Source organism: Callorhinus ursinus, unplaced genomic scaffold (genome assembly GCF_003265705.2).
Source record: "Callorhinus ursinus isolate GAN/ISIS: 27379988/994484 unplaced genomic scaffold, GSC_fseal_2.0 scaffold10, whole genome shotgun sequence".
Classification (NCBI taxonomy): Eukaryota; Metazoa; Chordata; class Mammalia; order Carnivora; family Otariidae; genus Callorhinus; species Callorhinus ursinus.
Genome location: NW_027397072.1, coordinates 77,421,706 through 77,444,154, shown reverse-complemented (window position 1 = coordinate 77,444,154; position 22,449 = coordinate 77,421,706). Strand labels below are relative to the sequence as shown.

At 52.6% G+C, this 22,449-nt stretch overlaps 1 protein-coding gene across 3 annotated transcripts; it reads right to left on the bottom strand.

Annotated features, from left to right (window-relative positions):
• Nucleotides 1–262: 262 nt before the first annotated feature.
• ZAP70 (zeta chain of T cell receptor associated protein kinase 70) lies at nt 263–22,144 on the bottom strand. 3 transcript variants are annotated; one of them, XM_025868957.2, is made up of 15 exons: nt 21,988–22,144; nt 21,692–21,765; nt 21,044–21,135; nt 11,837–12,269; nt 11,016–11,176; nt 6,865–7,003; nt 6,694–6,775; nt 6,569–6,615; nt 6,327–6,375; nt 5,116–5,308; nt 4,343–4,549; nt 2,462–2,654; nt 2,230–2,370; nt 2,022–2,134; nt 263–766 (listed from the first exon to the last, which is right to left on the bottom strand). In XM_025868957.2, exons 4-15 carry the CDS (start codon nt 12,236–12,238, stop codon nt 643–645), a joined length of 1,851 nt encoding a protein of 616 aa, XP_025724742.1. In that variant the 5' UTR covers nt 12,239–12,269; nt 21,044–21,135; nt 21,692–21,765; nt 21,988–22,144; the 3' UTR covers nt 263–642. The 3 variants fall into 3 exon arrangements, with proteins under 3 accessions (XP_025724742.1, XP_025724741.1, XP_025724740.1); XM_025868956.2 differs by lacking the exon at nt 21,044–21,135; XM_025868955.2 differs by lacking the exons at nt 21,044–21,135; nt 21,692–21,765; nt 21,988–22,144 and adding an exon at nt 20,735–20,894.
• Between the last annotated feature and the right edge of the window lie 305 nt (nt 22,145–22,449).

Sequence of the window (22,449 nt, the reverse complement as noted above, 5' to 3'; positions counted from 1 at the left end):
TCACCTCACTCAATCCACAAAGACAGGGAAGCGGAGGCCTAGCGGTGCACCTGTCTCAGTTCCCGACTCTGCCATAGCTCCTCACTTGTACAAAGATGTCCTCAGGGCGGAGAAGTGGGAAGACCGGACCCCAAGGCCCTGGGGACCACGCCTGGGCCCACCAAGAAAAGCTGTTTTCAGGTACTTCTCACTGACCCCTTCCAATGACCCAGCCCCTTTCCTGGTCCCCCTCTTCGCCCCAGAAAAGATGAGGGACTCAAACAAGAGAGAAGCTGAGTTTATTACAATGATTGAGGTCTTGCCACTTGAGAGTTCCTGGAGTCTTCCGCTTCAGAGCCCAGAGGAAGGAGGGTCCTTATTGTAAGCAATGCACCCTCAGCTCAGGGTTGCCCAGTAGATACCAGCCCAGGAGCAGGTTATACAATCCCACCCTCCCAGGGCCTTCCCTCCTCCAGCCAAAGAGGACAGGTGACCAGGTGGGGAACACTAGATCGGTATGAGCCTGAGGCCTCAGCTGCCTGCCCTACCACAGCCCAGCTGGTTTGGGGAGAGGAGCTGAACTGACTTCAGCCAAACTGGAGGTCCTAGGATGGGGCTGAAGCTGGGGCATCGCAGCTTGCAGACCCCAAGGCAGGCTGGAGCTCAGACAGAAGCAGCCTCAGTCCCCTTTCCACACCCTGGGGGGCCTTCAGACTTGCTTGCCATACTGTAGTAGTAGGCCCGCATGCGCTGCTCCACGGCCTGGAAGTCTGGGCGGTCCTCCCACCTGTGGGGGTAAGGTAGATCCATGCCACTGACCACATGCCCACAACCCAGCTTCGGCTGGAGAGTAGACACAAAGGGGGCTCAGAAAATCAGTGGGGTTGTCAGGGTGTGGACTTTGGGGTCATAGAGAGGTTTCTTGAATATAAGAGGACTAGAATTCAGGTGTTGCCGTACCATGTAATAGAAGAGCTGCCGACATACAGGATGTTGGGGGAACCATCTGTTGAGTGTTAACTGATGAAGACTTAGGGAATTGAATTCATTGAGTGTCGGGGTAACAACTATCAACCAACGGGAGCTGGGATATTGAATGCTGAAGTACTGCACATGTGCCAAGGGCCAGTATATTGGGTGCTAGGTGCGGGCTTATATGGGTGCAAGGATGCTGCCCCTAATCTAGCAGAACATTGGAGCATTGACAGTGGGTTCAGCTAGTGGGGAGTTAGGCTATTAAAGATGCTAGCCTCTTTCAGTATTGGGGTGTTGGTATACTGAGTATTTCCCAATGGGGGCCAGGTTAACATATGTTGGATGGACTGATCATTTATTATTTATCATAAATAGGGTGTCTATTTAATCAGGTGGCTTAGGTGTTTGGGTGTCAATGTCATAGGTGTTGGTCAGTGGAATAATGGATGCTGGGATAGGAAAGGTATCAAATGTTAGAATATCCATGCATTGCATGGCTCAGTGTAGGACAATAGCTTTTTTGGGTGCATGTTGCCTATCTTCTGATGAGAAGTTGAAATACTGATGATTTTAGGAGTTGGGGTGTTCAAGTGTTGACTTTGAACACCAGACAGGGGTGGAGGTTTTGAATATATTGAGTGTTTAGGTTGCTGTAGAGGTTGCCTGTGAGAGTAAATAGGTGTTGAATGTTGGATGGTGGGGGACTGAGGAATTAGATTGGAGTATTATCCCATGCCCTGACCACTGGTACCATATTTTGGGTAAAAGAGTACTGACTTGTTTGAGAATGTGTTGAGTGTAGGCTGGTGGGGGACAGACGTTTTAGATGCTGGAGCACTAGATGTCTACAGGAGGTGGTGGTGTGGTGTTGGTCCATCAGAGCACTCTAGGGTCAGTGTGTTGAGGCACTGGGTATAGGTGCAGAAAGTAAAGGTACCGAGGGTTGGAAAGGCTGTGAACTGGGCGAGTCTTGGGTGGGATGTTTTGGACTGTTGGGCACCATGACCTCCAGCCCCAGGTCCAGGTGTCAGTTCAGCTGGGTACGCTTCCCACCCACTGGCACTCACTTGTAGATCCAGCAGTCATTCATGAGTGTATACATTTCAGGTGGACACTCTGCCGGGCACTCCATCCGCTTGCCCTGATCGATGAAGGCTATGACCTCGGGGCCCTTCATCTTCTGCTCGAGCCAGAGCCAAGTACAATGTGAGTAACGGGGGCCAACTCACCCACACACCCCTTCCCACCCACCTACCCGCCTCTGCCCACGCCTGCCTTGTAGGGCTTCTGGCCATAGGAGAAGGCCTCCCACATGGTGACGCCATAACTCCAGACGTCGCTGCGGCTGGAGAACTTGCGGAAGTTGAAGCACTCAGGCGCATACCACTTGAGTGGCCACTTCCCTGCCGAGCGGGCCTGAGAATGGGGAGATGCTGCCAGGGCAGGGCTCAGGGACCCTCCACCCACCAACCTCATCCACCTGGGTGCCAAAGGGGCGGGGGCTTACAGTGTAGTAGCTGTCATCGGCACCCAGTGCCTTGGAGAGACCAAAGTCACTGATCTTGGCGTAGTGCCGGTTGACCAGCAAGACATTGCGGGCCGCCAGGTCACGGTGCACAAAGTTTTTCTCTTCCAGGTACTTCATCCCCATGGACACCTGGTGCAGCAGCTCCGCCACATTACTGATGGGGATCTCCTCTCTGGGGTACAGGGGAAGGCAGGGTCAGCTGAGAGGGGACAGCCCAAGTTCCCAAGGGGGCAAAGCCCACTTCTCTGACCCACCTGAGGATGTGTTCTTGTTGGACATCTGCTGTGTGCCAGGCATAGGGCTGGGGATATGGTGGGGAGATGAACAAAAAAGGCAAAAACCTCTGTCCTCATCTAGTCTCAAGGTTTTACATTTCTCCCACATACTATGATTCCCAAACTTACACATTGACCTGCATCCTCTATATGCCCTTAGGGGAGATGTCTCACGGGCATCTCAAAAATAATAAAGACAAAGCTAGGGGCGCCTGGGTGGCTCAGTCGTTAAGCGTCTGCCTTCGGCTCAGGTTATGATCCCAGGGCCCTGGGATCGAGCCCCGCATCAGGCTCCCTGCTCATCAGGGAGTCTGCTTCTCCCTCTCCCACTCCCCCAACCTGTGTTCCCTCTCTAGCTGTGTCTCTCTCTGTCAAATAAATAAAATCTTAAAAAAAAAATCTATTAAAAAAAAAGACAAAGCTAAGTTCCTGATTGTTCACACACACACACACACACACACACACACACACACACACACACACACCAGCTCTCCCCACTGTCCCCTTTCTTCTCCAGCAGCTACCTCCTTTCATTTACCTGGGCCAGAGCACTAGCCTTTCCATCAGCTCCTCTGTCTCACACTCAGCTTCCAATCTGTCAGCACTCCCTGGCTGCTCCGCCTTCAGAATCCCTTCAGGATCCTCCTACTTCTCTCCACCTCTGCTTCTGCCACCAGGGCCCAGCCCTCATCATCATTAGCCTGGACCAAAAGTTAGCCGGGACCAGAATAGTCACCTCTGCCCTAACGCCCCATGGTCTGTCCCCACACAGAAGTCAGGTCTGGCCAAGCAGCTCCCCTGCTCAGAGCCTCCCAGGGCTCCCACCTCACTTGGGGTAAAAGTCCAAGGTCTCCCCATGGCCCACAAGGCCCTGGATGATCTGCCCCATCACCTCCCTACCACATCAGCTCCCCCTCTCCTCTTCACGTACTGTGCTGCAAGCACGGGGCCTTCCTCACAGTTCCTCAACTACTCCTGGCACAAGCACACTTCAGGGCCTTTGCACTGGCCGTGCCCCCAGCCTAGACCACTCTTGCCCACAGCTGCACTTGGCTGTCTCCTTCAGTTTACACAGACCGCAGCTTCTCACTTTTCATCTCCCACCCTGACACTCCTAATCATCTTTTTTATAGGACTTATTGTCCAACATACTCTCTGTTGTATTATAATTATTCTTGAAAACCTCTCTTGCCAACCAGAACACAGGACAAAGATCTTTGTCTCTTTTGTTCACTGATGAATCCCAAGGGCTGGTAATAGTCCCAATTACAGAGAAATTGCACAGTAAACACCTGTGGAACAACTGACTGTGTGAGCCAGGTTACACCACAAACACGTGCACCAGTGGGGATGGGAGGTGATGGGCCCACGCCTCAGTGAGTGTAAAAGATCGTGTCTACGAGGGTAAGAGTTGGAGGCATGAGGACATCTTGCTGTTAACGGCTCTGCCTTGTGGGTGTGAGTGTGGGCGTCAGGGTGTGCGGGGGTGGGGGCAGGAGTCAGTGAAAACAAGTGTGTGCTCATTGGATGGATGAGCCTGTGAGGCCCCCAAGCTCCACGTGCCCAGCCCACCCCGGGGGCTCACTTCTTCCCGAGCAGGAACTTGTGCAGGGGCCCACCGCCTGCCATCTCCATGACGAGCATGAGGGCCTCGGCCTGGCAGACGCCGATGAGCCGCACGATGTAGGGGTTGTCCAGCTGGTGCATAATCTGTGCCTCACGCATCATCTCATCCTTGTCTGTCTTCTCCGTGCTGTGCTTCAGCACCTTGATGGCCACGTCGATCTGCTTCCTGCCATGACGCGCACCTGAGTCAGCCCGGGCCCCGCTCAGCCCCTCATGCCCACCCGACCGGCCTCTCTTCCCTCCAGACACATGTGGTGGATACTGTGGTTGGCCACCCGGCTCTCCCTTCAGGGCCCAGGCACACTCTTCCTCAGCTGCCAGGAGCGTCGGCTAGGGACAGCTCACAGCCAAGTTCCTCACTGAGAACTACCCCTCCCTGAACAAAACACCTCAACATTACACCCTCCCCAGGGGCTGCCTGTAGCTGGGGAGCGGTCAGCTCAAGGGTACAAGGGGGGCCTCTCTGCAGCTGCCCTGGGATGGGCGAGGTCTCTGTTGCAACTGCAGCTCGGCCCACCTCTCCCTGTCCCGGGCTTGCCTCTCCCACACTCTCAGGTGCAATCCCTGAGCCCTCCCAGGACACCCCGAGCATGCAGTCTCCTGGCCCAGGGTCTGTCTCCCAGGAAACGGACGTTGCATCCTGGCTCCAGCCCCCAAGGCCTGGGGAGGCCACTCCCGCCCTCTGCCCACCCCCCACAGTGCTTCCCCAAACCACAGCAGGGACGGCCATACTTGCGCATGCGGTAGACGCCCTGGCGTACTGAGCCAAAGTTGCCACAGCCAAGTTCTATGTCAGCCATGAGGAGGTTCTCCCGCTTCAGGAAGAGCTTCTTGTCCTTGAGCTCCTCAGGGTCACTGTAGGGGCTCTCATACACACTCGTGTCCATGGGCATTGACTGTGCTTTCTCTGAGGACGCTAGGCGTGCTGGGCGCATACACACACAAGCACACACTCCCAAGTCAGGATGAAGGCGTGGGATGGGGTGACAAGGAGCGCATGGCAACCTTGACACCCACACGGCACATGCCCCAGACAGCGGTGCACCGTCCAGAGCATGCCCGGGCACATGGGTACATGTGTGTGCGCATGTGCATGTGTGCACTCGTGTGTGCTCCTGGTCCCAACTGTGGGTGAGCTGGGAAGCCACGTCCAAATGGACTCTAAATAGACATGTGGGTCTCTGTGCCCGTGTAGCCACATGTGCCCCTGTGTGCTCACACATATGCACCCACATCTCTGTGTATGATGAGGTCCAAAGGCATGTCTACATGAGTAACTGTTACTGTGCCAGCTGGAGTACACACATCTGTGCGTGTGCGTTCACTGGCATGTCTGACCCTACCCGGGTCTGTGGATGCACCACATAGCCATGTTTACCAGGGCTCCAGGATGGGGCTCTGCGTGCACATGCAACCGTGTATGTTCTCTGCGCACACACATGGACAGGCTTGCATCTACACGTCAAACACATTAGCGTCTGCAGCAAGGCATTTCAGGAACACGGGCTCTAAAGCCCACCTGCCCGGGCTCAAATCTCGGCTCCACTATTGCCGAACTGCAGGACCTCATTAAGTTACTTGCCCTCCTTTCTTATCTGTAAAATGAGAATAATTGCCATGACTACATCATCTGGCATATCAGAAACATTCTAGAAGTGCAGACACGCGTGAGCGTGAAGCGTGACTGGCACATAGTAGGTACTGGACAAATGTGTGTCTGTGGCCCAGGTGGTACTCCCCAGCATGTCCACGTGCCCCCCATGTACATGCATACAGGCAGGCATGATGGACACACACCCACGCGGACGTCTATAGGCACAGTGTATGCACGGGGCAAACCAAGTCAGGCCTGGCCCATATCCCTCCCCTGCCCCAGCCCAGAGCCCAGCCAGAGACCTTGACCGCAGCCTGGCATGAACCCCACACGCACACCTCCAGCTCACCTGGCTCAGGGGTATACCCATCTGAGCTGGTATCAATCCGTCTGGGAACCTAAATGTCATGAGGTCAGCAAGGGTCAGCAGGACCCTGAGCTGGGGGCACCGAGCCCCTGAGACCCACATCCTCTGAGCAGTGCTGGGGGTGCCCCACTCTCCACCCCAGCCTTGCCTTGGGCACAGGACCCACCACCCACCTGCCCAGCTCCACCCCTCAGGACCCAACCCTGGGGTGCCCGCTAACTCACATGGGCCAATGTGGATGGGTGGACTGGGAGTGTGGGTGCAGCAGCCTCTGGGGGAGCAGAAGGGACAGTGAGCGGTGGGGCATGGGGCCTCCCACTAACCCCCCGCCCCCCGCCACCCCCCTCACCTGCACTGGCACTGGTGTTGGGGCAGGCGTCCTTCAGGCAGTAGATGAGCCCATCCGCCTTCAGCTTCAGGTACTCCACCAGCTGTAGGGAGGTGGGCTCAGGGCCAGGGCTCCTCTCTTCCTCGGGCCCCTAAGCAACCCCCCAACCACAAGGTGGCTGGGCAAGCTTACCTGCCAGAGCGTGTCAAACTTAGTCCCCTCAGGGATACAGTATTTGCCCGCCTTGTCCTGGCTGATGAGGTAGTGGTACACAGCTTTCCCATAGATCAGGGACAGTGCGTAAGTGCCCTGCTCCTTCCGGGGCCTCAACCTGGCAGGGGGAAGGAAGAGATATCACCCCTATAATCACCTGGGCCTTTCCTGTGGTGACCCCCTGCTGGGTCCCAGTTTCCACACACACACACATGCACACGCGCACACGCGCGCACACACACACACACACACACACACACACCCATGGGCTCTGCTCCTGATAGTCTCATAGGGAAGTGGCAGGGACTAGGGGCCCCAAGGTCAGGCCCCACTCAACGTCCAGACTTCTTGGTAACAGGCTGGTGGGGTGGGGTGGGGTGGGGAAGGGGAATGAGAGGAGAATGGCAGGGTCCACAGGGAGACACAGTTGTCCGAGAGCCAACATGTGACCATCCATGGAGGAGGGAATATTGTCCCTCCCACAGTGGACACTCAGCCCCAAATAGCCTGATACTCAGCCACACACAGCTGAACCCTTGGCCATCCAGGGGAGAACACTGAGCCACCCACAAGCAGACACCTGGTCCTCCATGGCTGAATATGTGGCCTTCCATAGGTGACACTCAGACTCAACCATCCACAGGGGATACTTAGCCATCCATGAAGTGATATTTGGCCATTGATGGTGGACACACAGCCACTCACAGAGGACACACAAGTCTATGGAAGTAGACTGAAAAGTATTCTCTTGGGGGAGAGAAAGCCATTTTTACATGAAGAACAACAAAGGTAAGCACAACTCCATGGCTAGCTCCCGGGGCACCTTTGCACAAATCAGAACAAGTCACCTCATCATCACAACAGACCCACTAGTTACTGTAACAGACTGACCTTTGACAGAATGAGACCTTTGATTGTCCTCTGCTAGAAATTTGCTAAAATAAATAAACAAGTCTTCCTTGTCCATGAATGGGAATTGAGCCCCTCAAAGATGGTGGTTTTGTGTGTTAAGAACCTGTCCACTCACACACATTTCCACATACACAGACTGATCTAACCACACACACACGTGCGCACGCACACGCATGCACACACTTAGAGCCAGATGCTTCTACCCTCTCATCCCACAGTGAAACCAATCAACATCTCCCACAAAACAGTTTTGTCTCAAGTCACCGGCACAAGGTTCTACGCCAAAATTAAGTGTAAATTTCCAATGGAGAATGGATAGCAGTTGGTCCTGGGGGTCTCAGGCCTTGTAGAACAAGTTGTAGGCAGCTGACCAAGAATGTTGGGACTTGCACTGAGGTACAGAAGAGCTGGCTAATGGCAGGCAGCAGGAAAGAGGCCTCAGGATGGCCTGCAGGTGTTGTAAACTCTCTGACAGGGCTTGGGCCCTGCCCATGGATATTCATTCATTGGACAAATGTTTACTGAGTGTTAACCACATGCCAGGCACTGTTCTTAGGGCAGGGATACAATGGTAAACAAGAGAGATGTGAGCTCACCTTATAATCAAGCCCTTCCTTAGACCAAAGGGATGGGAAAAGATCCCCTAACTTGCCATGGCAAAACCTGAGGGTGGTACAGAGGAGCAGCAAGTTCCCCAGAGCACAAGGCAGTGAAGGATGATACTATTCCCAGGCTAGCCCACAGCAGTCAATGAGACCTGAAAAGCTAGGAAACCAGGGTACAAGGTGATAGGGGAGCACCAAAGGGCAAAGAAGAGAGCCCACAACAAACTAAAATGCAAAAGTCCCACAGAAAGGAAAGCACTTCAATAACTAGACTGGTGGGCTAGCCTGGAGGTTACGGTCTCTAATTACTCAAACTTCAAAACCTGAAGTTCTGAACAGAGAGCAGAAACTCAACAGCCAGTACTCACTGGCAAACTCTTTTTGGAAAGAGATATGTGAGTTCATGAAAGAAGAGTGACCAATTCCCACATAATAACCACATAGGCAAAGACATGGGTGTGGTCACCACATATATTTCCATGCCACAAATTCTACTTTATTTACCAAAAACCCAGTAGGTGATAGCAGTTCTTTGTCCTTGCTGTTCAAACTTGAACTTAAGCTAGAAGTACCAGCTAGGAAATCAATGTGGATCTCTACTTCCGAATATAGGGAACCTGATAATAGTGACAAAAATAAGAGCTACCATTTATTGAGATACTGGTTCTAAATTCTTTACACAGTTGTCACTTAATCTTTACAGCATCCTCCACAAGGTAAGTACTATTAGTGTGCCCATTTTTCAGATGAAGAAACTGAGGCATATGATTACATCTCCTGCACAGCTGGTTAACAGTAGAGCCAGGATTCAAATCCATTTCTGACTCAGTTAATTGCTAATAGGACCGACAGCCAACTCTGTCACATGATCATCTGTGCCACCCCGAGCAAGTCACTGATCCTCTGTCTCAGGCTCCTGACATGTAAAAAGAGACAACTGAACTACATCAGAGGTTCTTAACCTGAAAAGGGCTCCGGGGCTGAGGATCAGCTTCAACTAGGATCTCCTAGAGCTGTACGCAAAATCTCTGGGATAAACATGTTTTGGGTTGAGAAAGGAGTTCAGGGATGTCTGGGTGGCTCCGTCAGTTAAGCATCTGCCTTTGGCTCAGGTCACGATCCCAGGGTCCTGGGATCGAGTCCCATATCGGGCTCCCTGATCAGGGGGAACCCTGCTTCTCCCTCTGCCTGCCACTCCACCTGCTTGTGCTCTCTCTCTCTCTCTCTCTCTCTCTGACAAATAAATAAAATCTTTTTAAAGAAAGAGAGAGAGAAAAAGGGATTCAGCTTCAGAAACATTCCCAAAGGGGTCTGTGATCCAGAAGAAGTTAGGAAACACTTAACAATATCCTGTTAAAGGCCCTTTGCAGGGGTCAGGTTTCTTTTCAAGTTGAATCAACCAGTACCACAAATCCTGCAATTATGCAGAAAGCTGTGACAGCAAACAGCATGAGGTAAAATTCCAGCCATTCTTCAGCAGCTCTGAACTGAGGTCAAGAACAAGCGTGGCCCTGGTCTTAATTCCAGGCCTGAGTGGCATGCATCTTTCTATCACACCCTATACCCTTATCTCAGAACTGGACCCATTCTGGCTTGTGACAAGCATCAGGATCCACCAGGGGTATTTCCCTCCCCACTGCCCCATGCCAGGTTCTATGCCTACAGCTTTGACCTTTAGCCCCCTAACTATCTCCATACTGAGAAAGCAATTCTTGACTACAGGAACCACAAGAAGAATCTACAACAGCCTCTGTCCAAAGCATGCCTTGCCTAAATTTCCAATAGTCTGGCTCAAAGTAGCTGCTTCTGGTCTCTTGACATTGGCCAGCGTGAGTCACTGTCCCTAATAATGTCACTGATCCAACTGCCTCTGAACCTCAGTGTCAGCTCAGTCTCTACACTGTACCCGATCCTAGCTCCCTCAGCATCAGCCTCCTGTGGCTCTTGCTGGCCCTACCTGCCTCTGTGACTTCAAGCTTGACATCCAAGGCACCCACAGCTGGTCAAAGCCCTTGGCCCTGGCTCTCCTGACTCCCCTCTTACCTCAGTAGACCAGTTAACTGTCATAAACTCTACAGAAAGTTTGCACAATTTTCCTTGGGGAATCTTCCATGGAAGCTTAAGACATAAAAGAGGTCAAAGCTGAGGTAGGACGGGGACAGCTGCTGGTTAAGTAGCAGAGCCTGGCTTCCCACCCAGGCTCTATTTCATTGATTCATCACTTTTGTCCTCCTGCTCCACAAGGACAGAGATTTGTGTCTGTTTTGTTCACTGCCATGTCCCTCAGTGCCTGAAATGGTGCCTGGCACATAGTAGGTGTTCAGTAAATATTTGTTGAATGGAGAGAGGAAATCGAAGCAGGCAGAAGTTCAGCTACTTGCCCAGCATCCCCAACTGGGAAGTAGCCCAGCTCTGGAGTCCTAACCACTGCAGATCTCTTCCCGTATAATGTCCCTTCGCACACTCAGAAACACACTACCGCCTTGCACATATTAGCACAGGTGCACCCCTCATGGCCCACCTGCACGCTGAGGTCTGCCCCAGCCTCCAGGATTCCGGCCAACAAGCCCCAGCCTCACCACCCCAAAGCCCCAAGCTTCAAGCCCCACATACAGGAACTTGCCGTCAGTCTGGGAGCCCGAATAGAGTTTGCGCTCTGCCTCCTCGCGCGTCAGGCTGCTGTGGTACCAGGGCATCCGCTCGTGAGCTGTTGTGGCAATGAGCTTCTCCACCTGGGGAGCCTGGCTGATGATGGCCTGCTCCAGGGCCTCGCCCTAAAGAAGGGAGGATCGAGGAGACTTGTAACTGTCACCAAGTGTCACCAAGGGGCCAAGTGCGCAGCCAGAGGAAGCCTCTTTCATCTCCTGGACCTTCCTAATTGCCACCGTTCCCGTGAAACCCTTCACCCTAGGCGCACCTAGGGTGAGTCCTTCAGGCTGCGGGGGACAGCCGGCCCCCAGCCCCTCATCTCCACGATCCCTCTCCAATCCTTCACCCATCCAGCGCCACGCCCCAGGCCCCTCCTTACAGGCGGCCCCAAGCGCATCTCCAGCTTGACGATCTGACCCTGGTGCTCGTGTATTGCAGGCTGTGGAAGACCACCACCCACCACCCCCGCTGGCAGCGCCCCCAGCATCCTCTCAGGCCCGGCCCCCAGCCCCCGCCCAGCGCGACCTCCACAGGCCGGTCCAGCATAGACGTGCACCAAAGCATCGCTCAGGCCCCTCCCTCCGAAGACTCCTCCTAGGTCCCGCCCCCACCCACTCCTCCGGCTTCCAAATCTGGCGTGGCACAGCAAAGCACAGGCTGGCGAAGACGGCCGTTCTCCCCTGCCCGCGCACCAAGGCTCTCCAGGCTCCGGGGGGGCCAGCCGTCCCCAGGCCCAGCTCCAGGCCCCGCCCCAGGCCCCGCCCCCGAGGGCTCCGCGCTCGCACCTCCAGCTTCCAGGTCTGGCGCACGTAGTCGCGCACCATGGCGTCGCGCAGGCTGTCGAAGACCCCAGGCTGCGGCTCGAGTCCCGACGGCCGGTTGCATGGCTTGCGTAGGTTGCAGGGCAGCCCGTCCGGGTCGCGCGAGTAGAACTCGCAGAGCTCGGCGGGGCCGCAGTGCGCCTTACCGCCGGCGATGGCGTAAGTGCCGTTGAGCTGGCGCTCGATGGGGAAGTGGTGGAAGCGCACATTGTGCACGAGCGAGAGCACGTAGCCGCCCAGCGAGCGCAGGCACTGGCGCAGCAGGAAGAGCCCGTCGGCCATGCCCGCCAGCTTCAGGTGCTCCTCGGCCTCGGCGCGCGAGATGCTGCCGTAGAAGAAGGGCAGGTGCGCCGCGGGGTCCGGCATCGCCGCCGCCGCCCCTGTGCCTCGCCAGACCCTGCGCGTTCAGAAAGAGATGGAGAGCACATCAGGGTCTCGGCTTGCCTTCTTGAACAACGTCCGTTGGGCCCAGAGATAGTGGGAGAGAGGCCGCATTGAGGGGCATCCGTGCCTGTCGTGCAGAGCCTGCTTTATGCCAGAATCAACTTGGAGAGGAGTTCCAGCCTGCTGGGCTCAGATCGGAGACTCCCCAACCCTCCCCTGACTTTTCAGAGACTCTGTGCGAAGCGCCCAGACACTCCCACCAGCACTTGGAACCATTCATTCATTTCCCAAACACGTGTTGAATTATTGTGTTTCAGGCCGGTACTGGAGATAAGAGTGAATAAGACACATGGTCCTGCCCTTCTGAAGACAACAGTCTGGGGGATACATTAAACAAGAAAAGAGGCAGAAATAATTACAGACTGAGGTCCGTGTCATAAAGGAAATAAATAGAATGATACTAAGAGAGAGAAGAGGCCACTGTCACATTCTCTGAGGAGGTAGCATTTGAACTGAGATCTGAAGGATAAGGAGGTGCCAGCTTTTCAAAAATCACGGAAGGGAGCACATCACGCAGAGGGAACAGCAACAACAAAGGCTCTGAAGCTGGAACAAGCTTTGTTCCTCAAAAGAATCTTACTCTATTAACCTTCCCATGGAGTCCCCTCGGCCTTAGAAATTCCCCTTTGCCCTGCCCCCTCTGCCTTCACGGACAAATTTCTAGAAAGTATAAATTACTCTGAATATCATCCATCAATAAGAAATTGGTTAAATACATTAGGGTTTAATTCCAATGTGAACTTTAATACAGCCACTAAATAAAATGAGATGTGCAATTGAAAATTATGATCCGGGGCGCCTGGGCGCCTCAGTCTTTAAGCGCCTGCCTCCTTGCTCAGGAGAAGCCTGCTTCTCCCTCTCCCACTCCCCCTGCTTGTGTTCCTGCTCTCGCTATCTCTATCAAATAAATAAAATATTTTTTTTAAAAAAAGAAAAGTATGATCCAATATGGAGAGAAGGACTTAAAGATATTTAGATAAACATCTAGTAAGACAGATAACCCAAAATTATCTGTTTTGAACTTTCTGGGGTTATAGTATAATGACAGATATCTTTTTTTTAATAGATTTTATTTATTTATTTGACAGAGATATAGAGAGAGAGCACAAGTAGGCAGAGTGGCAGGCAGAGGGAGAGGGAGAAGCAGGCTCTCCTCTGAGCAGGGAGCCGGACATGGGGCTCGATCCCAGGACCCCAGGACCCCAGGATCATGACCCGAGCTGAAGGCAGCCGCTTAACCAACTGAGCCACCCAGGCGCCCCATAATGACAGGTGTCTTGATAAGCATTGAATTGATTATACAGGTGTCTGAATTTCTCAAAGAATGTACTAAAATTTGTTCATTTCAGTGTATTTGGACTCTTCAGTTAAAAAAAGAACCAAAAAATATTGAATGCTAGTTAACAATCTGTATGCAGAAATATTTAGGTCTGGTGGATACTGATGATTGTAATTTACTTTGAAAAGCATCCAAAAAATAACATCAACTGATGGGTGGACAGATAGGTAGACAGATACAGTCAAGTCTTACTATTCAGAGGAGTTCTGTAAAGTTATTGCAAACACTGAATTAGCAGATACTAAATGATTGCTCCTAGAGGAAATCCAAGGTTAAGTTCCTCAAGTCTCTGGTCACAACATTTTCATCACCTGATCAGTATATAACCCTGTTTCTGCTTAAAGACACAACTTGATATGTATTGATTCATTAACATTGACTGCTCAGGCAACAGGACTACAACTATAAGATTGTCTCACACATACTTTTCCTAGAAGACGCATCACAGCCTTCTTGCACTTAGGAACACAAGACAGCACATCAGCACTACACTGCCATTTAAACAGTGAAATCACCAACAAAAAGCACAAAAATGTGGCACCAAATAGAGGACACTTGTTTACAGTATGAGAAAAGGCAGAGGAGTGTCCCCTTGTTTGACCTCAGTGGGAATATGCACATCAGTCAGTCGACTCAAATTTCTTGCTTCTCTGCATGTGTTCCTGAATGACTATGAAAGGGCCTCAAGTATTTGGGGGTTACAAGTAAATATTGGCAAAAGTAGGCTAAATACAGAATCTGCTAATATTAGGATCAACTGCGTGTGACAAAGGGAATATAACAATATTAATTATAGAATTAACGGGGTGGTTAATGGGTATACAACTAATTCTTCCCATTTTGCTGTATATTTGTAAGTTTTTATATAATACTGAAAAAACTTATCTCCCCATAACGACTTCCAGACATTTCTCTAAGGTGGGCCCAGCAAGACCACCCAGGCATAGGTTGTGTTCAGGGGAAGATCCTTGGGTGCCTTTCTTAGTTAAGCAAATGTAAGCAGGGGGTTCAAAGAAGGCTTTTGTGGCTTGAGAAAGGCTGCATTTCCCTCTGGGTGTCCAGGGACAGGCTAGGATGGGCACAGGGACTGAGAGGAAGATACTGGAATGGGAATCAGGTGAGGTCTGGGTTGGGGTAGCCAGAGGAGGAGCAAGAATCTGCATTCTAACCCGATTGCTCCTGACATTGGGGTTGGGAAGGCCAGGCTTAAGGGGATTCCTGGATGTCCCAACAGTTACAGGCAAGTGATTAATCAGGGACCACATTTGCGTCTCCACCTGGAGATGCAGGTCATTCCATCAGAGTGTTGAAGAGTCAAAAATGTCCCTAGGTATTTACCCTAGAGAAATGGAAACTTGCATTCACAGAAAAACCTACATAGGAAATGTTTATAGCCGCTCTGTTCACAACTGCCAAATTTTGGAAACAAATCTATCTCCTCAGATGAATAGATAAACTGTGGTACATCCCTACCATGGGATACCACTCAGCAACAAAATGGAAGGAAATGCTAATGCCCACAACACATGGATGAATCTCAAAGGCATCACGCTGAGTGAAAGAAGCTGAACTCAAAAGGCCACAAACTTTAATTCCATTCAAAACCATATCAGTGGGAAACAATGCATCAGTGGTTGCCAAAGGCTGGGGGCCAAGGGGAAGGATTGACTAGAAGGGACATGAGGGGATTGGGGAGAATAGTCAATATTTTGATGGAGATGGTAGTTTCTCAGCTATATGCATGTGTCAAATCTCACAGAAGTTTTCACTAAAATGGGTGGATTTTCCTTATGTAAATTATACCATCATTTTTTAACGAAAGGAACTGGAAAGTATAGACAAACCAGACAGTAAAAATAACGACATAGGAAAGAAAATGCTGTCTACACTCCTGCTCTACTTTCTTGACTCCCACCCCCTCACCAGCCTCACAGTCTGCTCCCCACCCCCATCAGGATGCTCTCCAGGCTAGAGAGGAAGCACGGATATCACCGCCTGGCGGGCACGAGGCAAGCACCTAATGCCGCCCTCAACGCTGCGTCCCCTGAGTGATGGACATTGGTGACCCCTCCCTCCTGCTTGAGCCTCTTGGCTCTCCCCAGTCCTTCCCTGACGTGTCTCCTCCCTCTCTGACCGTTCCTGCTCTGTCTCCTTCCCCAGCTCTGGTCCTCTTACTTGGGACGTTCTGTCTATGGCTATAAACATGCCACCATGCCCACTTGTCTAGTCCAGATCTCTCTCCTGAGGTCTGATTATGCTGGTATCACCTCCTTTGATCTCCACCTGCTGTGTCTATTAATAAAACCTGAGATCCAGATCTAACTCACATGGTGTTTGCGGTTGGCTAAACCCCACAGTTTGTTTCCCATGAGCTGAGCTCCAGGGTCTGCAAGTTGCTTCTCGGCAATTTTACCCCGAGGCCTCCCTTGTTCAAGAACCTACTGTGGCTCCCTCTGCCCACTTCACTGAATCTAACTAAACTCTTCAACCTTCCCTCTGCTCCAGGTGGGCTGTGCTATTCGCCTTCTTTCAAATGCACTTCCATACTTTTATCCATGCAGTGCCCTCTACTGAGTACACCCTCCCTACTCCTCTCCATCCTCCCAAATCCAGCCATCCCTGCCTCACAGACTTGTATAACTGCTCCCTATACACAGGACACAGGACCAGGCAGCAAGATGGGGGCTTGTCCAGGGGCTGTGGGGAGGGGTGGGGGTAGTGAAGCTGGTCTCTGAGGCAGGAAGCTGTGGCAGGAAATTGTCGACAACACAGTTTGAGAAGCTCCTCCCCACAGTGGCCACAGGTGCAACCTGGGTAGCCAAAGACAGGGTTAGTGCAGAAGGGGGGGGGGTGGGGAGAAACTGGCCCTTAGGGCCCAGTCCAGGGCCATAAGCCATGATTGGCCATCTCAGACCAAAGGCCAAAGCATCCAAGAGGCAGGATAATAACACGACATTGCACAGCAGGTGGGTCCAGGGGTTCGCCAGCCCCGTGTCTGCTTTTGCCTTCCTGTGCCCTTCTAGGCTGTCCTCACTAGTAAGACAGGGGATGAGAGCCGGAGTGACCAACTTTCCAGGTACCAGAGATGCTGAGGAGGCCAGAAGAAGTAGACAAAAGGAGGCAGAAGATGAAGAGCCAGGGGGACAAGAGACTGGAACATCTGTCCATGCAGCACCGCTGTGGGCCAGGCCAGCATGGACCCTTTGCTTTCAGAGGAGCTGGGCCAGTGTGCAGCCTCCTGATGGGACTAGATGTGGTTGGGAAGATCACATGTTTCTATCCTGAGTCTTGTCCCTACAGACTCCATGGCTTTCCGAAGAGACAAGCCCACCATGAGACTCCCTTACCCCATTCCTGCCCGGCCTGACCCCATCCAGCCTCCCCATGAGCTTTGAGTTCAGAGATCCTCATTTGGCCTTCCCCGAGTTTACAGCTCCACTGAGAGATGAGGGGACACCAGCCTTGTTTTCACAGCCCAGGCCCTGGGAAGAGAAGGAAGAAACCTGTGGTTCTTGGTCAGAAGGATCTACCTGAAATTCCACCATTCAAGCATCCTCCTTGAGTAAAGGTAGGGTTCAGTTATATCTATTCCAGAGAGATCTGAAACTCCAAACATACTTCAAAGGAAAAAAGGCTCAGGTGGTCAAACACATTTTCAAAAGCCGTGGGAAGCATATGAGCATATTAAAGGCTCTGAGAGGCACCTGGGTGGCTCAGTTGTTTAAGTGTCCCACTCTTGGTTCCTGCTCAGGTCATGATCTCAGGGTTGTGAGACTGAGCCCTGCGTTAGGGCTCTGTGCTCAACATGGAGTCTGCTGGAGATTCTTTCTCTCCCCCTCCCTCTACCCCTCACCCTCCATGCCCCCCTCTAAAATAAATAAATAAAATCTTAAAATAAATAGATAAATAAAGGCTCAGGGCGCCTGGGTGGCTCAGTCAGTTAAGTGTCTGCCTTCAGCTCAGGTCGATCTCAGGGGCCTAGGATCAGCTTTGTCAGGCTTCCTGCTCTTTGGAAAGTCTGCTTCTCCCTCTCCCTCTGCCCCTTCCGCCCCCACTTGTGCTCTCTCCCTCTCTCTCTCTAAATTAAATAAAAATCTTTTTTTAAAAATGTAAAAATAAAAGCTCTGAGAAGACCTGCGTGGAAGGACCGTTTTAGCTTTGTTTTATCCCCACTGCTATGTGGCAGAGCCTTGAGGGTCTACTATTCCACAGAACATACGCTGAGCATCAAAAGCCCCAATTAGATGTCCACTGTGAGAGCCCGGAGGGGAGACTGGGACAGTCAGACTACAGAGGGAATGAGCCCATCCAGCCGGACTCAGTGGGAGGGGGTGGGATTTGCACCAGCCAGGCCTAGAGGCTCCATACGCTGCCCTCAGCCAGTGACCCCAGCAAAGACACTGCTGGAATGGGGGCCCGGCCCCTCTCTGCCCATCCTTCCTCTCACTGATCCCCAATCTTCTGCCTGAGACCCGAAATCCCCCCTAAAGCCACACTTCCTGCTCTCTAGTCCACAATCATGGTGGGGCCCCCCTCTGCCCACCAATAGAGGCAGCACAAGCAATTTCAGCCAATAAAATGCCACCTTGGTTACATTCTAAGTCACAGTGACAGCAGTTGGCATGGGGCTATGGGTGGCAACTGGTTCCTTCATATCTTTTTCCTGACGCCAGGGGATCAGATTTCAACCATAGAATCAGGGATCTAGCGTGCAGTAGTGGCGTGGTCCTGGGCAGTGAGTTAAGCGCAGCAGACCCCACCTAGAAAACTGTGCGAGCAACGGTGCCTGGCACCGGGAGATTCCGGGGATTCCATGGGATGAGACTCACCAAGCACCAAGCACAGCACCTGGCCTGCCATTGTGTTATCATGTCCTTCGCTGCTCTCAGCCTTCCGGGACTCCCACCTCACTCGGGTAAAGCCCAAGTCCTCACAGCAGCCCCCAAGTCCTTATGCCATCTGCCCAATCCCTTCTTTGTCCTCATTCACGCCCCACCAGCCCCATGCGCCTCCTTATGTCACTTGTTCAGGTCACTTGATCAAACCAGGTTTGGTCCAACCTCAGGGCCTTTGCCCTGTCTGTTCCCTCTGCCTGAACCCTCTTCCCTCAAAACCCCTCACTTTAATCGAGTCTCTGCTTAAATACCACCTCCTCCTCCCAAGAGTTCTTCTCTGACCTCCCTCCCTAAAATCACCTCCCCTTCTTCAGGCTAGAGATACCCCTGACCCAGCTTTATGATCCTTCACCACCAAAAATGTGATTTCCCCATCAACTTGTTGACATAGGACCTTTGTCCCCTGCTAGAATGTAAGCACTGTGAGAGTGGAGATTCTGTCTCGTTCCCCAACCCTGACCAGCAAGGCACATAGTAGGTGCCCACACCCTTCTCCTGGCCATATGCTTCCGTCCCCTCTGTTGTCCCCTCCTCCTAGAAGTGCTCCATGATCTCCACCCCTCCCTCCCCAAGCTGAGTCAGGAACCTCCTCTCTTGTCCCAGGGCCCGACCTCCCCACATCACAGCCCTGATGGCCGTGTATGACCACTGTCTGTTGACTCCTCTGTCTGCGACCAGGCTGAGCTCCCCGAGGCAGAGCCTACGGCTGCCTTGTTTTCTACCAGAGCCCCTGCTTCCTCCCAATAAGTACGTGTCAAACAGGTAACAACAGCAGCAGCTTCTGTGCCGGGGACTTTACTGTGAGCATCATCCACTTAATCTAAACCCTGCCTCAACTCCCATTAAATAGGAACTGTTAGCCCCATTCCTCAGCTAAAGCAACTGAAGCTCAGAGAGGTTAATGTCATGTTCAAAATCGTGTGGCAGTCAGGATTTGAACGCAGGTGTCTGACCCAGCAGCCTGCTCTCACGACTCTGGAGAATGAATGTCCTTTAGGGGATGGAATCCCTCGTTCTGAGCTGTATCCCTTGGGGCTCGAACCCTAGGCTGGCAGGTGTCCCTGCACTCTGAGCTTCCTTTGACCGTCAGGGCCCAGAGTGCTGGGCTGTTGTGGGGTTGGAATAGGTCCTTGCATCCAGCAGACTTGCTAAGTGTCCACTGATCCACTGGACAATGCTGTGATAACAGTCCCCCCCACCCAACCCCTGCTGCCTTGGTTTTAAGGGCCACGTGAGCTCAACAAGGAGCTTCCCCTTGGAAGCCTGGGTGTCAGGCTCTGTGACTGTAAAAGGGAGATGAGGAGAGGCTTCGGGGGTAGGAGAGGTGGGATGATGAGTCGGGAGGACAGCAGGGTGTTGTCCTGTGCATTGTGGGGTGTTTAGCATCATTTCTGGCCTATATCTACTAGATGCCAACAAGACCCCCTGAGGCATGACCAAAAATATCTCCAGACATTATCAAATGTCCCTGGGGGGGGGTGCACAGGGGGTGCCAAAATTGGCTCCATTTGAGAACAACAGCCTTGACCCTGCGCTTTGGGTGGGCGGATGTGCAGGGAGGGGTCGACATGGAGAGGTCTGGCTGCTGCAGCCCCAGGAGAGTCTCCAGAAGCAACGAAGTCCAGAGCCTGACCTCCCAGAGCTAGTAGTGACAATTAGAATTACAGCAACGTGCTCAGAAAGCACCTACTATGTGCTGGGCACTCTAGATCTGCAGCTGACCCCAGAACAACACGGGTTTGAACTGCTCAGGTCCAGTTACACGCAGATTTTTAACAGTACAATAAATGTCTTTCTCTTAGGATTTTCTTCATACTATTTTATTTCGTCTAGATTACTTTATTATAAGAATACAGGACATAACACATATAACCTACAAAGTATGTATTAGACTATGTTATCAGAAGGCTTCCAGTCAACACTAGGCTCTTAGCAGTTACGTCTGGGGGGAGTCAAAAGTTATATGCAGGTTTTCAACTGCGTGGAGTTTCGGCACCCCTAAGCCCTGTGTTGCTCAAGGGTTAACTCTATTCATCCACACCCCGTGAGTGAAGGATTTGTGGACCCGGGACCTGACACACACAGAGGTACAGTGACCTGCCTAAGGTCCCACAGCACACAGAGCAGGTAGCTGAGCCAGGACTCGAATCGAGGCCGCCTGGCTCTACAGCGTACACTTACCACCGTCCAGGCTGTGTCCTTGCTGGCCCCGTGTCCCTGCCAGGGCTGCGTGTGGGAGGCAGGAGGACAGGCACAAAAAGGAAAGGAAGTATCGCACCGAGAAGAGCCTTCCTAGGTGGCACCCAAAGATTTTTCATGCCAGGAGTCCCTGGCCCTAAGCTCTCAGCAAAGCTTTACTAAGCACCCACTCTGCGCTCACTACCCGGGCTGAGACAGAAGTAATGACGCGCATCTTGAGTTGTTCACCACAGGAACCCTGTTTCTTCCTACTGAGACTCTTTCCTGCCTGGGATATTTTTCCCAACCTCTTACCTAAGAGTCAAGAGCCAGGCACCTCCAAGGTGCCGATATCTGCCTCTGCATTTAACAGATGCACAAACTGAGGCTCAGAGACTCCAAGCAACCTGCCAAGGACACACAGCAGTTGAGCAGGATGCAGACTGTTTTCTCCTTCACCTTTCCGGGTCCCCCTTGAACCTGAGCTCCCTTATAAGTGGCTCAAGCCTGTCCTGGGCCCCCTGATAGGAATCATCTGCACTTGGTTGTTCAAGTTCACAGTCCTGTTGAGCCACCCTCATATTTATGGGGCTGGTGGGGGCAGGGGGCAGAGCACATGTTTGCTCTCTCTGGAAGATTCTCTGCTTCCTGGAGCCAAGGGTGTCACCCTGATGGGGCCCAGCAGGAAGCGAGGGACTGAGCAGGCATCTCTGTGTCCTCCGGCCACGACCACTCAGCTAACACTCTGGCAGGGAATCTGCTTCCCTCAGGGTGGCCCCAAGGGGTGTCTGCTTCCTCTTCCACCTGGACACCACCCATCCAATCCTACAGCAATCCTTGCTCAGTAGGGCCATACCCCTCCTGGTCCTTCCCAGTGGCCTCCTAACTCCGTCTCCCTCCACCAGACCCAGGCTACCCATGGAACTGGTGGCCAGGTGCTGTTCCATATCCAGGATGACTTACCTGGAGATGTGCAGATGATATCGAGGCAAATGGGCTACAGGTCTCTGGTCCCCAACGTCAACAAACAGCTGGTTCTGAAGGATGAAGAATTGAGACCCAAGAAACTAATTTGGCTATCTCTGCAGCCCAAGCCCCCCTCCTGAGGCCCTGTGGCTTACCGCCCCCTCACATGCCCAGGCAAAGGGTAAGTAGGCCATACCCACAGAATCTTCACCCTCCACCCAGGTGCCCCAAGTCCCCCGGAGTGTGGCTGTGGTGACAGGACAGGGGCAGAAGGCCGGAAGGCGGCCACTCACCTGGGCCCGCCAGCAGCTGCACAAAGGCCCAAGCCAAGCAGGGACCAGGGCCGGAAGGCCTGGTGTGCTCTCAGCAGCTGGTTTCTCTGAAACTCAACTTATTTCCTTGTTGTGAAGACAGGAAAGGGGGCTGCGTCTGAAGTTTACGCCAAAGTCACAAAGTGCTGTGTTCAAGGAAAATCGAAAGTCATGTGTTCCAGGGAGGGCAGAGGGCATTTCCTGTGCCAAGCAGGGCCTGCCCTGCGCTGGGGGAAACCAAGGCTAGCTGCGGGGGGGGGGGGGGGGGGGGGTATGCAAAGTGGCAATTCCAACAGCATCCCCAAAGCCGGGGAGAAGGAAAGGAGTGATGTGTGCCAGAATGGGGGTTGGAGCAGTGGCAATGGGAGGCTGATCCCCAGGACTCAATGGAAACAGGAATGCTCCCACTCCCCGTCCCAGGGGGAGGGACATGGACCCAAGGCC